General features: G+C 42.6%; 1 protein-coding gene across 6 annotated transcripts in view; it reads right to left on the minus strand.

Annotated features, from left to right (window-relative positions):
- LOC109958090 (FERM, RhoGEF and pleckstrin domain-containing protein 1-like) overlaps positions 1 to 16244 on the minus strand; it is a 48696-nt gene that overhangs the window by 13475 nt on the left and 18977 nt on the right. For all 6 annotated transcript variants that reach the window (XM_020596443.1, XM_020596445.1, XM_020596442.1 and 3 more), the window contains exons 3-13: positions 9392 to 9496; positions 9243 to 9285; positions 8978 to 9056; positions 7732 to 7829; positions 7086 to 7200; positions 4990 to 5137; positions 4687 to 4782; positions 4408 to 4571; positions 4199 to 4267; positions 4040 to 4115; positions 3246 to 3447 (exon numbers count right to left, since the gene is read on the minus strand). In XM_020596443.1, the coding sequence (XP_020452099.1) occupies positions 3246 to 3447; positions 4040 to 4115; positions 4199 to 4267; positions 4408 to 4571; positions 4687 to 4782; positions 4990 to 5137; positions 7086 to 7200; positions 7732 to 7829; positions 8978 to 9056; positions 9243 to 9285; positions 9392 to 9496 (1195 nt within the window). The remainder of the gene's footprint in view (positions 1 to 3245; positions 3448 to 4039; positions 4116 to 4198; positions 4268 to 4407; positions 4572 to 4686; positions 4783 to 4989; positions 5138 to 7085; positions 7201 to 7731; positions 7830 to 8977; positions 9057 to 9242; positions 9286 to 9391; positions 9497 to 16244) is intronic.

The raw sequence follows: 16244 nt of genomic DNA on the forward strand, positions 1-16244 counted from the left end.
CTGTGCCTAATATTGAAATTAAAATATATATTTATTAATATTTTTAATAAACAACCTAGTGATACTTTTGTTCTGATTTTGTTGCTGGTGTACTGAAAAGTCAGTTAGTAATGAGGAAACACATTAATCAGTCCGTTGATACAAATCAGCTTTACATTCATTTTACCTATAATGGTGACACAGTGAATTGTAAAAAAAAAATACTGTACACTTCTATTTCAGAATTAGTCAGTGTAATAGTGCACAATTTCCTAGTCAACATCGAATCTGTTTTATAAAAGTATGAGCAGTGAAATGTCTGAGCGCTATGTGCAGATACAGTACATGTAGATGGTAGCCAGGGCACAACAGCATGACTTGTACCACATCCTGGCTTATCATGCATTGGAAAAACACCCTGAAGGACACCAGTAGCTGAAAATACACAAGTCTCACATACACACCCGGGACTTTGTGTTGAACCAACATGTTACACGGTTTGGAATTTAATGACAAAAACCGGTACTGGTACCATCTCCGCCAAATCACAAATCTTTGTACGGCAGAACGTTACTCCAGGTGTGTGGGAGAGCCCTGTGCACCAGAGAGGGTTCCCTCGCTGCAGTGACTCAGTAATCCCCACAAATAAATGTACCTACTCTCTTCATAATGCTTCATTAAATCATGACACGCAGCTTTGAATATTTCCCATTTATCATGCTGATACATCGAATAATTTTGAAATCTAAATTAGGCTCATAAAAATAAAACCCCGAAATCTCACTAAAACTGTGCTTTTTGATACGAATGGGAGCACTGCAAAAGCAGTCGACAGTGATGGATGAGCCAAGAGACTCGCTGCTTTGAGGTGTTGCTCTTAAACTGCCTTTCACACCCACAGGAGGCACGCACACATACTAGATCCTGCTTCTGTGCTGCATATTCCCAAGCGCCTGTCAACTTTAACCCAAGGTGTTTCATCTCCTCTTGAATAAAGTTAGCAGGATCACTGCAGAGAAGGGAACCCAGATACTGGTAGTCTTCTCTTTTTTCCACCACACAGACTGCAGTGAGTGACAGAACAGATTTACATGCAGTCACAGCTGAGAAACAAAAAGACAAGATAAGACATTTTCATGCTGAGAGATAAGTGGATACAATGAACAAAGATCATCACAAATATATATGGAGACAGGCGGACAAACGTATGCTGGAAAGAAGACCAGAAATTAAAAGTGCAGTCTTTTTTTTTTTTTTTAATTGAAAGTTTGTGGACACCACAGCTGTTGGGGGACTCAAGCAAGAGTCACGTGCAGAGGGAGATGTCAAAGGTGAGCATAGGAGCCATAAAATGTTTGAGTGGCGAACCAGACATTTACTTTCACCTCGGCTCGACGGGGTCACTAATGGTCTCTAATGCTTTAGATAGTACTAAATATTTTGAGGTTATATGTGCTCCTGTGTTTCTTGCCTAATTCTATTACCTCTGTGAATAAGCCATAAAAGAAAACAAGAAGTTTATATATCAATTTAGTAGAGCATAAGGGACTATAAACATAAACAATAGTGAATACCAATCAGATGATCCAATTGGTATTTGCAGCATATTAATTAGCGTCCGCTCCTACATTGAATTTAGAACTCTCACAACAGTCACACGCTGGACGCCACACCAACAGTGTTATTTACACGAGAAGACAATGAGATTATTCCCATTAAACGCCTAGAAAGTTGAGCAATTACAGCCCCATGTCTCCACGAAGTGTGTTTTACAGAAAACTGCACTGTGTATTTCCCTATGGAAAGTCATAAGGCATCTGAGACAATAACTGAACTGAGCATTCAGTAATGCTACAGACTTAATAAGTCCACAACAAGTTCCAGTAAGTAGGAGTGTGAGAAAAAGCACAACTGGAACAAAAGACTCTCTTTTAATCATATATAAATTTAAACTCACAAACAGCCAATAATTCTATGTAGTCTTTATAACTCTTATTAATTAGTGGCTATTCAGTGTTATTTCCTAAAATGGCACTTCTGTATTTCTGCAGGGACGTGTTAATAAAGTCAAAGATGGAGGCTGGAGTATTAAGCCTCTTCATGCAGCAAAAAACACATTCCTTCCTTTATGCCAGCTTGCACAGGGAACCATTAACCAATAGCTCAGAAGTGCTTTTAGTTATTAGTGCCATGTCTACTATGAACATGGAGGGTGGAGATTTGAGTAGCCTCCTGCCAGAAATAATCTGTCACGCACTGGACACTGCAGCTGTTAAGAGATCTCTGTGCACTAACAGCTGAAGAGCTGTCTGCCTTCGTCATCACTGAAGGCATGACATCCATCCTCATCTGCCTCCTCATCCAGCTGGAGGCTACCAAAGGAAAACTTGTTCCTGGGAATAAGGGAGGTAGAATTAGCCTCCACTGCATTATCAAACATCTGGGGGCTGCTGCAGCTGCCCCGACTGTTCTCTACCTCAGACTCACTGGACTCTGAACCACTGGTAGTGGAGCAGTCTTTCATTTGAACTGCGCTCAAAGGTTTGACACCTGCCCTAAGTGTTTTTGCCCTGGACTGGCCCTGGTTCTACCTGGTGCTGAGAGGCCATTGGCCACCATGCAGTGCTCAAGACCAGCCTGAGAAAGGACCGGATGGGATTCTGGCGAGGACGCTCCCTGTTTTGGGCCTGTGTTGGAATGCTGATACATTTTGAGGGACTTCTCTAAGCAAGGAGAGCAACTGGGCATGGGGGAGTGCCCGCTCTCATCGAAGCGAGGGGGGGTGGAACCGTAGCCATTCTGCTCAGCGTGACTGAGAGAAGCTGCTTGGTGGAAGCTGTCTGTCATGGGAGTGGTGACGCCACTCTCCGAACCCATCACATGTGGGACCGTGAGAGGACTGCTGCTGCACCTCTCTCTGCTATGAGCACTCACATCCACCGTGGTGCTATGGAGAGGACTTTGGCCAACCCTTTGATATGACTGCTTGGAAGACTCATCCAACTCATGGCTCATGTTGAGCGATGGTTTAAAAGAAGACAGAGCCTCCCTAGACTGCATCCTGCCCAGAACGTGCTCCTGCTGGGCCCACAGAGCCCTGTTTATGCTCCCAGAGCTGGACCCCCAGTGACCTGAGGCCCGCTCTGTATAGCTGTGATTCCACCTACTACTCCGGCCCCCGCCAGCGCAATATTCACTATCTGTATCACTGCAGTCAATGTAGGGGATGGAAGAGCTGTTGCCTTTAACAGCCCAAGATGCTGGACCTGTACTCAGATGTTCTGGGTGGGTCTGTCGTGAGCCTCTTGTCTCCTCTGTCCTGGACATAGATCCTGTTCTGTCCTCGTGGCCATTCCTCTGGTGAGACGGGCTCGCCATCGCTGTCCGTGAAGCTGAAGGGTCTTCTGCACTCACCAACACCGACTCTTTCCAGTGACACCCAGGAGGAGAGTCGACGGAGGCACCACTCTGACAGAAAATAAACAGAGGCTTTTTATTCATGATTATGTTTAGCTTGGCCAATAGCTGGGATTGGCTCCAGCCCCCGCCCTCGACCCTACTCAGGAATGAGCTGTATAGATAATGGATGGATGGATGGAGGTTTAGTTTGGTTATTAACTAAAAACTGGTATCTTCAACTTATTCTGTCTGACTTGTAGGTACTCTGTGGAGTTTCTGACAATTTTAATGAGAAGGTCTTCTGTGTATAGGATGCTCTGCTAGCACACACAGAGGATGCATGTATAAACATATTAGCATGGGGGTTGCTGATGGCAGATGGTGACTGTAATGTGCCAATAAATGCAGCTGTCCATAATCTAAAATATATACTCTATACAGACACCACCAGTCAAAAGTTTTGACAGACATTCCCATTCAATTCAATGAGAAAATGTGTCCAAACTTGTGGTGGTATATGCATGTATATTTAAAAGCCATTAATATTGAGCAATGAAATTTTAAATGAAAACACATTAATGACCATAATAAGACTCATATGATGGCACAGACCTTGTGTGGCTATTTGTGCATATGTGCACTGAAAAACGGAGACACTCACTGTTGTTGGCACTTCATGGTGACAGGGAGAAGGCAACAGCGACAGGCGACTGTTGTGTTGGATCCGACTATGTTTTCTGGCAAACAGGATGTTGAAGGTCAGTGTTATACACTCTGAGCAGCACAAACCAACTATGTCAAACATGTCTGCAGGATTTACCTTTCGAATGGGATCTTTTTAAACTCTGTTTCCTTCACATAATCAATCACCTGCTTCTGTGTACGACCGCTGCAGAGACAAATACAGGAGAGAGAATAATGAGCTATTCAGACAGAGCTGTCAGTAGGCTGTTACGGGATGGGCAGAAACTGCTGTGTGCCTGCAATCCTGAGAGACAAAGAGCAGCTTTAGGAAGCAAACTCTCTTACCTGAATCTGAAGGAGGAGCCTCGTGTGAAGAGCACAGGCTTTGGCTTGGGCTTAGGTTCCTCAAAGAGACGGAAGAAGGCGTGGTACTCAACACAGATCTTCCAGAAGATTTTACAACAGTCCCTGCTGGCCATCAGAAACTCCAGAGTACCCTGATATGAACTCTGGTGCAATAACGGCAAATAAAGACTAGGTTTACAATGCCAATAACTGATGAGATTACATTTATTATACTATATGACTTTAGTGTACATGGTACTATTCAGCAATACAACTTACATTCAAATCTGGCCTCAGCTTGACAAGGAAACGTTTCCTCTTGAAGCTCAGTTTACGAATTTTAGACCAGTTGAAGGCATTAATCTTTGTGTGTCCCTGCGGTGATGAAAAATCTAATTAATCGTTAACTTTAAAAGACACTTCAACAACCAAGCCTGTCCATGGAAGTAAAGTGAGAAACACAAATGACCAAAGTTACCAAACCCTCAATGCTTTCACAGCCACATCTGTACCATGCAGATGATGTCTTACACCAATCATCATCTAACACACCAAACTGTCCAGCAAAGCATTGTGACTAACCTGAAAGACCAGGACACCAGTGTGCGCTACAGCCAAGCTCAACTTCGTGCCCTCACGGTCCTTGGCAGGGTGAAGGCGAATCCCATACATCTCCAGTCTGCGCGCCACTTCTAGTAACTGATAGTCTGATTCTGCTGGTGTTTGACCTCTGCAACATAAAACACAACAGTAACAAGTTAAAGCATAAACCTGGGAATAGTTTATAATGTCCTTATGAACAATACAAATAATAATTAATTGATCCTACTGATAAATGCTGTTTACTGTATGTAGCAAAGTGTAATATAGGTTATCAATCTGCAGTCAAATTATCACAATTACAGTTCCACATTTCCAGAAAAACTGCAAAAGAAAGTACAAGCATTGCACATTTCTATCCACTACTGACATGAGAATATCATGAATAGGTAGTGGTGCAAATCTTTGGCTTAGGTGCCATTTAATCAGGGGTTTTCAACCAGTGGTCCGCGTCCCCCCCGGTCCTGGAAGACACTGCAGGTGGTCCCTGATCATGCATTCAGGAACGTACTTTCACTGTAGGGATTGTTTAAAAACTATTTTCCATGTAAAAGAGCAGCAGTCAAACCTCAAACAGTGGAGAATGTGATGTTTGTGTTTACATTTATTTAATGTATAAACTGAGGAATGTTACAGCGTGTCCGCCATGGCCCATATGCATTTGATGTTTTCACCTGCCACCATTACTTTGTCAGATGCCTCCTTTACATCAGGATTTACTCACCAAATCGGTTTCCACTGCAAAGGCGAAAATAGCTATATGTGATATTTAGACTTTTCTTTTCATTTCCAGTGGTTACACTTTTATTTACACAGAAAGTAGCACTAAAAAAAAAGGAAACTTCACATTTGTGATTGTTTTTAAAGAGTTATATTGAGAACATTTAGGCTTTTCTGACATTTGTTAACATTAAGAAAACATATAGAATAAACGCAGCCTAATCTATTTATTGGTATTATACAAATGTAGTCAAGGTGAACTGAGACACACTAAAACTAAAAGGTTTTATTGCACTTCCTGGGTTTGACATTTTGAATTAACAAAAGCAAACATAGGGTCCGTTGTCCTTTCAGCAAAATTTTGGACAAATAAATTAAATCCTGGCTTCCCATTAATTGGGGTGAAAGATCAAGTCCAAGTTTCTCACGTTTATCTGAGGTTTTAAAGCAGCGGTGGAAAGTTAAGGAGGGGTTGCAAGTGCCAACTAACTTTCCTAATTCTTATCAGTGGAACCGCCTTGCTGTTTCCTGAGTGTGGTGCTTAGAAGATCTAACTCAGCAGGGCATCAGCTTGAAGAACTGCAGTTACAGTTATCAACTAAGAAACCCTAATCGAGCTTCTTTCATGTGGCAGCAACCGCCCACTCAGCGTCCATCTTTAGCACAGCCTACTGCAATGTAGAGGTGGGACAAGGGTCTGCAAAGCTTTGGCTCACGTTCAAACTGTTGCAGTGACAATTTAGACATTTTGAGGAAGTTTGGTAGGGGGAGACCTGGAAGGTTTCCAGTAATATACTCCTAGCAGCATAGCACTCCTAAACTAAAGGCAGGTACTAGAAAAAGTATTGAGTAAAAAGAGCCATGTTCAATAACCAGCTTCACTTCACACAAACGCCTGCCTTAGACACCTGAGAACAGACTAAAAATCTGGGTTTTTACTGTACTAACCCAGCTGATAACAGATGTGTGAGTCATCTGGTGGGTTGAAGGAAGCTTTCAGACCTCTGCTGTTGGGCAAAGCAGCCGTTTGTTGACCCAGGAGAAGTCAAACTCATACCCACTTCTAGCCAGAAGCTGTAAAACAACTTACAAAGCCAGACTTTTCTCAGCAGATTTATGATAAAGATCTGTACAGAGCACTCTGGAGAAAGAATCCATTCATTTGATGGCTGCTTTCCTGAATCTGTCACCTGTACAATAATACTTCCCTGCGGGACACACACAGTCTGAAACGACGTTTCCTGTTCAGCGGCTGAACACACTTAATTTGTGTTCAGCCAAGGCCTCAGTGACCTTAAGAAGAATTAAAGAGAAACTCCGACTGGAACCGAGGAATTCCTCCAGTTACAGAAACTCACATGTTCTTTGAATGAAACTCCATGATCTTGTCAATCAGGGGCATTTGATCTGGGATGTAGTTGTTGTTGAGGAGGTGTGACCGGCACTGGCTCTCCTCAAAGTCCCCGATCTCAGCTGGAAAGTAAGATAGGAAAAACAAAATAGTTCAAATTATTGATGAAATACTTGCTATAAAACACAGACAGGTGTCAAATTCCCCCCCCCAAAAAAAACAGGATTAAATGTTTTAATACTGTAAACCTTTGGAACAGCCTCTGTGCTGGTTGGCACAGAATGAAACGCTATTCACCTGAAAGATATTCACTCATATAGTATATTAATCTACATAAGTATGTAGACACAAGGGTTTAGCTGTTCTCCATCATGATTCTTTGACTATTGGGTTAACAGACTGTGGCTCAGAATTATCAGCTTATGAAACCAGTCAGAGCAGTTCTGCAACATTATGTTCAGTCATCCATCTGAAAGGTATCCATAGCAACATACAGCTAATCAATTTGCAATGGTGTGCAGTGTCTTATATGGCAACGTTTGATGATAAGCTCTGTGTGAAAAAAAGCATCATGCGTTTTCAGAGACAGCTATCTAATCTGTCACCACTTGGGTCTCTTGAGCTAAATGAAGAAACATTTATGAAGAACGTACACTGGATAATGTAGGAGACCATTAATGCGGCAGTGCTGTCATTGCAGGTGAGATGTCCAGAGGAAAGATCCTGTTTGATCTGCAGGGCAAACAGGTACCTGGACACAAACACAAATATCTTTCACATTATACAACAGGATAGCACTTGGAGCAAGACCAAATGATAAGCTCAAAAACAACATGTACTACTGGATTCAAACAGGATGCGCACGCAAATCGGAGAATAAGGAAATCCTGATCAAATGCCATGTATCATTTTACACAGGATTGTTTCAATTAAAAGAGATTGGCCCAAGTGTCACTTCTTAGTTGAATGAAGCCATTTACTGACAGTTTATTGATCGTCTTGTATTATAGTGTTGCCATTTATGGATGCAAACCGGAACAAAAAACATCCATGAGGCAACAGTGAACTGCACTACCATGCTACCCTTGAGCAAGAACCAACTGAGTGCCGTAGTAGTGAGGCTGTCTGGAATATTACACGTCATCACACATCAAACACAGAGACTCACAAGTCCGCCTTTACAGTCTCACTGCGTTTAAACTCCTGCATTTGCAAACTATTCTAACTGGCACTAGCTAAATCAGGTCACGCTAAGTGGAAAGGATTTTGTAGAAGAGAAAAGCACTATAAATCAAATTACAAGTTGGAGGATGTGGTGGTGATGCGCAAGTCATGGGACCGTGTCGTAGTTCATTTATAGCCTAACATTAGCTTTTTACATCTGGCAATCATATTTGGGCTTCACTGATCATAAAAGTGGTGTTCACTTGTGAGGATTATCTTGCTGAACAAAGTGTGCAAGTGTCTTAAATGGTTGTTTGTGACGGAGCTTATTTTCTCCAGTAATACAAAAGCCTATGGAAAAATCCCACTGGCTTTTTGTCGAGGGAACCAGGGAGGCAGAGGGACATTACTTGCTGCATGCCTATTTGTTCCTCACTCTGGCTGTGAAAACCTACAAGTCATTAGCTCCACAACAAAGAAACAGAAACCAGAAAATCATTAGCTCCACACTAATCTCCAAGGGGCTAATCAGAAACATGGCGGCTATGACATGCGAATTGCATAGCTGAGGAGGAAATAAATCTATTGGGAACCGAAGCACGTTTCATTTAACGCTTCTATAATCACTTCTAGTCAAAGTTGAAGTCAATTATATTGACATATTGCAAATAGATGCACATTTCAATATCTACAGGAACACATGAAGGAAGTCTAATCATGTTGAAAGGAGCTCACCTTGTCAGCTCCTCCAAAAGCTGGGCATGGTCTGGAGGGAAGAACTTCACAGCAAACCTCAAGATTGTGCGCTTCGGCCCTGCATGTTGTAATTACAGAAAATAACTTGGTAAAAGATTTCCTGTTAGACCTTGCTCAATCAAATCATACTGCAGAGTCACTCATAACTGAGTTTGTCTATTTTCTCCAGATAAAACAGTGAAGCATTGTAAAAATAGCCTTCAAAAAAGATGCAACAGAATACTGTAGTAACTGAAACACGTACTTCTGAGCTGCTTGATAATGGGCTTTATGTGGTCTAACCAAACCTGTGGAAAAGAGTAAAAAAAAAAAACATTACCAAGTAGCCGGTTTAAACAAAATAACTTCTAGGATTTATAAGAAGAGGCTCTGTTTCATGTTCCACTCACTCACCATCATCTTTTGATGGTTCTGAAACTCCAAGCCGAAGTAGTCACCCTCAATGAGGTTCATGTGGGAGCACACCAGGTCAAGCAGCACCTTGCCAGAGGCTTTTTGCTGTGAACAAGAGGAAAAAAAAAACCCACAATGAATTCTGGTTAAAATAACACTTGGCTGGCTTTTTATGACCATACAGAGTAACCATGTCTAGTTTTAATCTGAACTTAGGTTCTGATCAGTCCAGTCAAATGACATGTGGCTGTTAACACAAAAAAGCAGCCAGACACAAAAGGGAGCCAAGCTTTGTAGACTCATCAAACCCTGTGGCAGTTAATGCCACTGATATAGAGTAGGTGACAGCTCAGTCTAAATTCCTCTGCTATCTTCCCTCCTTCCATCCATATTCGCCAGCTGCTGCGGGCAGACAGGGGTGGACCCTGTCTTTGATCTGTGTTCTCAGTGTCACTGCTACCACTGATGAGAAACCAGCGGTCGCTGAGGTTGATACAGTATCAGAACGGGATAAAGACTGCATCTCCCTGACCACCTCTGTCCTCACTCACCCCATGTACAGTACAGTACACACAGACACTTTGAAGATCACTCAAGCAAACACTTTATGACAAATACTTGCAATGTGACATCACACAAACCTCAAAAACCGCCGCATAGTTAGAGAGAGAGAGAAACATTCTCACGTGAGGTCAAACAAATGTCAGGGATTTCCACAGAAACACTCCTCTGGTTACAGACGCCCTGAGGAGAGACAGATCACACAGTGGGAGAATCTCTGCCTGGCTGCTTTCTCGTGAACTGGTTTGCACCAGTGTGGAGGGTGTCACAGCTACAGAATGTGAGTGTTTATAGTAGCAGTTCCTGGGATGTGTCTGAGTGTGTTTTAAGGAAGCACTTTCTCTTCTACTTTAACACAAAATGAGTTGCTTAGGCACAAGCTACTACAAGATGAACTGTGCTGACATCCGTTTTAAAGGAAACAAACAACACTGTTCTTATTAATGCTTAAAGAATAAAAATCTAAGCTCTACCAGCTTAGTGAGAGGGTTTACCCTGCAACAAATGAACCATAATCTTCTCCAAACAAGCTTCCCCACCCTCACAGCTCCCCTCTGTGTCTGTCCTTCACGTTTGTAGCACCAATCTCTCTCCAGGCTGCCTCATGCCGCTCAGAGGGTATTGGAACGCTGTGGACCAGGTGCTTCCATATGGTGACGGAGCTGACGAGGGAGGGCCGAGGCTCAAGGAATACGAGCAGTAGAGAAAGCCAGAGACGGGCAGCACTTGACTAAATGCAGCTGTTGCAGACTGGAGTTATGCTGCTGTCATCTCACACTGCTGCAGCCACCACAATGAGAGCGCTGTCATTAACAACGCACAAGTCGATGACACAGTCAGAGGACACCATGCAAGACTGCTGTATATAATGATGAAACATTCCATAAGTAACTTGTATTATTCAATAGAAAAACTCCAAACATGTTAAGGTGATGTGAAAAAGTAGGCAAGTTCCCAAAGTATTTTGGCACTAAACATTATGTAGTTGTTAACTGTGGGTATTAATGTGCTGCTAAAACAGTCTCCTCCCTGTAGTTTATCCCCAAGGTACCGGGATGGGGTTGAGATCAGCGCTCTGTGCAGGGATGTCAACTTCTTCCACAACAAACTGAGAAAATGTCTTTATGGACCTGGCTTTATGCACAGAGGCGCTGTCATGTTCAACAGTAAATAGCATTCCCCAAACTATCACAAAGCTGGAGGCGCACTAATGTTGTGCCAAATTTGAAGAAATTCCATCAAGGCGTTCCTGAGATGTGATGTTCACAAGAATGAGACGCAAGGACGTACAACCTGAAAACGTAATGCCTCCGTCCATGGCTACAGCTGGTGTGGAGGCTTTTATAATAAATTATAGCCACTTTGAGTATTGCTCATATTTATATTTTGATCTGATGATATCACTAAATGAAAGTTAAGGTTTTGCCAGAGTTATTACAACTCATCCTTTGCTGAACATTAAATTCTGGGATTAGACTTAAATCTGGACCGACCAACCAACATTGCCATCCCCAGCTCAGACAGCTCACTTATAACTGGCTGTTAATTAAGATATAAATACTACTTTACTGAACTAAGAGCAACTTTTTATCTCCCCTACTCAGCTAAACTCTAGAATAAACTTGAACAGCCAATAAAAAAAATGTTCAACTGACAACTGTGCACAAATGCAGATGCTGCAAAAGCTGATATCATCTATCAGCATGTGGACAATTACAGACCCAATGAAAAGACTACCACAGAGTACCACAGTCACACACACCAGAAACTGACTCCTTCATCCCGACATGCACCGGACACGAGATGTCCATCACTTCCTCTGAATGTAATGCAGCCTCTCCCCCAACAGAAGGGCTAGAATCTTAAGGAAGCACCTTGCTCAGCAGCTGACATTTCTTTTATTACCACAGTGCCGGGAAAATGTCACCAATCGGCCTTTTTATGACCTCAGTTAAAACAGGGACATCCAATTCCAGAGTGAAACAATGCATCCCAGTTCAGCTGCCTCAGTCCCAGGCCAGACACAGAGGGAGGGCCCGTCTGGCCTCATTAGGTTTGAACACAGGCTCACTGGATGCTACGACTGTTTACATGTGTATGAGCGCTAGCATGCTCACATTGCTACGCTGACCTCCACATGCTCCATCTGACAGAGGAAGGCTAAGTAAAGATGAAAGCGATACCTACACATGTTCGCTTGTGTTTCCACTTCAGGGTAAACCACGTTCCCCAAACCCCCCACCTCTTGTTAGTAAGCTCCTGTCAGCAGCATAAAGGTCAGGGGTATAGTAGCTTTGTGTTCCCTTGACTGTTCTCCACCAGGAGTGGTTGGTATGGTCTGATTCACTTACAACGTGCCCACCAAACTTCTCCTAGGGGAATGTGGAGTGTGGTGAGTGGGTGCGGGGTGGGTGGTATAGGTGGTAAACAGACTGCCATTGCCTCTAGGCTCCCGATAGGCAAGAACAATAAAGGGAATCGTGCCTGGTTGGTTGGGGTGGGCCATTGTTGCACAGGGCTTTAACAATTTTGATTTTTTCTTCCTTCTTTGTTTCTTGGGCCAATGACACCCTGACAGATAATGCAGCAGTCATCTGTCAGCGGGAGGTTTTCGAGCTGTGACATTTAGCAACATCCCAGAAGACTGTGTGATTTAAAGAAGGGAACTAAGCAAACGGAGTACTGGGAATCCAACTATCTGCAGTGCTCATCTGATAAGACAGCAAACAGGCTGAACACAATATTGAAGAGCTGATTGTTCCATGATATATATGCCAAGATCCCTCTGAAAATCACTTTTACAGACTGAAAACAGACTTACGGAGATGTAGTTTCACTAGTTACAACTCTACATCGCACATGTGAAGTAGACGTGGCACGAGAAAACCACAGAAATGACTTTGGATACTTTGAACCAAGTGAACCATGACTCTTCTAATAACACTCCTCCCCAGGGCTGGGCTGAGATTACAGAACAGCTTACAGTAGTAGCAGGCAGATAAACTGAATCCTCTGGTGCTGTTATAAAACATATGTGAAGACACCGATGAACACCTATGGATTCTGTCACTTACAGCACTTCTGGGCACCTTTGAATGTGCTATGTTATGTGCAAATGTGTGTGTGCATGAGCAGGTATATACTGTGCACTGTCAGGGAAGGGTAGGACAGAGAGGTCAGCGGCAGCCTCATCTCATTGAGATTCGGGTCATGTGCCGCAGAGGTTCTCAGGGTGACTTGACTCCAGCAGGACGCTATCACAAAGAGAGAGAAAGTAATAGTGGATGGAGGCAAATCTACTGATAATCCTGTCAATATGCCTGCAAATCCTCAATGCACATCCGGATGGGTAACGATGTATGTTTGCAGCAGAGTGTGCTCATAATCAGGACAACTTTCATCATAACATGAGCATCCAAAGGCAGTGTTACATTTACAGGAAATCCTGAAATTAATTACATATCAAGACTCCTCCTGCTGTTCTCTCTTTTGCTTTTTCTTCTAAAACCCCCTGAGCTACAGCTGAAAACTATCAACACAAAATGGAAGGAAGAGTGATGACTGGGCTGCCACAGCTGTCACAGCAGGTCAGCCTCCAGAGCCAGAGAAAACTACCAGGAAAATAATGTCCCCTGGATTCAATAGGGAGCAGACAGTGAATGGAGGTAGCTACCATTAACAACCACCACCTTCTCATCATGTACCCCCTGTCGCCACAGCAAGAAGGTTCCGGGTTCGAGCCTGGGCCGACCCAGTGCCTCTGCATGTTCTCCTTGTGCCTGCGTGGGTTCTCTCCGAGTGCTCCGGCTTCCTCACACAGTCCAGACATGCAGCTTAGGTTGACTGGTGACTCTAAATTGCCTGTAGGAGTGAGTGTGAGTGTGAGTGGTTGTCTGTGTCCAAGTGTCAGCCCTGTGATAAACTGGCAACCTGTCCGGGCTGTACCCTGCCTCTCGCCCTATCTGAACACATCACCCCAGGCTGTGGAAAATTATAATGCACATTTTCCACAAATTAATTAACATTTCAGGTAATATTAATAAAAATTATTCTTAATTTTAGTGATATAACATTTTTTAGGCCTACATAGCAATAGAGCTAAAGGAAAAGTAATACAGCAAGCAGGTGTACAGCTTTCACCTGCATGTGACTTCTGAAAATCAGTGTAAATGTAAAAGCAAAGACAATCAATAGGTTGTTTAAGAGATTTATTAAGTGTAACTGCGAGGACAACTCCAACAAGGTCAGGTCAAGAAAGAGACAAGTCTTTCACTGCAATCTGAGTGCAAATACATGGGAAAGAGGTCATTCTTCATGATTCTGACACATTAAACGGCGAGTAGGCTGCAGCCATGACCTTCAAGTCAGACAGTCTTATTATAGACTACACCAGAGACCTGAGGAAAACTGATTATCAAGTGAACCACATTTTAAGATAACATGAGACACTGCTGTATATCATGAAGTTTTATGATTACATCTGATGCTCTGATCAAAAATCAGAGTAAGCAAATGCAACACGAGTTCATCTGAGAGAATCGCAGTCCAGCTCTGAAACAGACTGAAAAATCAAGACCTTGAGGAAAACACAGTCTTCCATAATGGCGCTAAGCCCTCAACTGTGCTCTGAATAACAAGCTGGAAAAGCTGCAAGCTCTAAAAGTCACATCCAATTTACGATCTGTCACAGTCCACCAAGCTCCAGCACGAGCCACGCAGGGCTACTACCTCTCAGTAAGTAAACCAACACCAGGATCGTTTATGTCTCCACTGAACAGAACACGTTTCCCTGATTCCTCAAATCTAAATTTTAGATGAGTTTTGGGACTGTGTGCAGAAATATGTATGTATCTGTAATTGCCAGGACACATTTCTAAAACACCTAATTTACGTAGGGACACTGCTGGGACTGTAAGACAAAATCAAGAATCTCAAATTAAGGCCAGAGTATGTTTAAGAGGCAGGCAAGCAGCTGCTGAATTAGAGATCTGGGCATTGGCTCAGACAGATCAGAGACAGGCCAGTTGTATGTCACCATGCCCCAAACATACACACATTTATCAGATACAAAACAGATGGGTGAAAAAAATGAATGAAGATATGTTAATTAAGCATACATAATTGCGCCACCCTGCCTGCATTAGAAGCAGCTTGATGCTATTGGAGCAAACACACTGATCTCCACAGCCTCCATGGTGTCTGCTGCGCTGGGCGTGCTGGAGAAATCCAGAGAGCAATGATATGAGAATTCATTAAGATATGGTGACGATGCATTATCAGGAAAATAATTAACTTGTAGTTTCTGGCTTGGCAAAATTTCACAGCCAAAAATGTGAATAATCCTATCATATGCAAATGCAAAGGCAGCAGTTATGACAAAATAAAGAATTTAAACAACTAAGTAACAAGCAAATAAGTGTGATTTTGCTGAGGCTTTGTGATAGTACAGTTTACCATGAGGCAACAGAAATGGTCAAGCAGGGATTTTGTAATTTGATTTATAGTGAGGCAGTGATCTCTTAATTAAATATGTTTGTGTGTGTGTGTGTGTGTTAGGGCCTTGTGGCCAATATTGTAAATCAGTTACCAGGGCTGCATTATGGCAGTGGTGATTATATTTATTTATTTTGGCATCATTGTGATGAGGTATCTTCATTGTCAGATATTAATTTAGCTATACAACACCAGAAATCCTGATACATGCCTATCACAAAACATAAATATCACAATACAAAAGTACTGATTAATCCTCTGATTATTTGCCCAATTAGCTGATTAACTGTTTGTTCTATAAAATGTGAGAAAATAGTTATGGGATGTACTTTTTACATGCAATTTCCCACCTCTCTGCCCTACATTTCTGGTCATCTCTTTTCTGTATAATACTTAATAAAAGGTGCAATGCTCAAAAAAAAAAAAAAATTAGCATGAAAAATGACTGATAATGAATCAATTATCAAAATAATTGATTTGTTACTTGATTGATGGATTAATCGACTGACATTAAAAGCTACATACACATTTTATCCATATCACCCACTCGTAATTATGACTGAAACTAATGGCTGCGCCCTGTGATAGACCGGCGACCTGTCCAGGGTGGACCCCGCCTCTCGCCCAATGTCAGCTGACTGGCTCCAGCCCCCGTGCGACCATATTCAGGAACAAGCGGTATAGATAATGGATCGATGGACTAATGGCTGCTTTCATTCTGACTCTCAAATATGCCTCCAATTTAACTGATTAATGCCAGTAATGAGTCACAGTCTGACTCAGCCTGATCAGTTAGTCA

This window comes from Monopterus albus, unplaced genomic scaffold (genome assembly GCF_001952655.1).
Source record: "Monopterus albus unplaced genomic scaffold, M_albus_1.0 scaffold30.1, whole genome shotgun sequence".
NCBI classification, from domain to species: domain Eukaryota; kingdom Metazoa; phylum Chordata; class Actinopteri; order Synbranchiformes; family Synbranchidae; genus Monopterus; species Monopterus albus.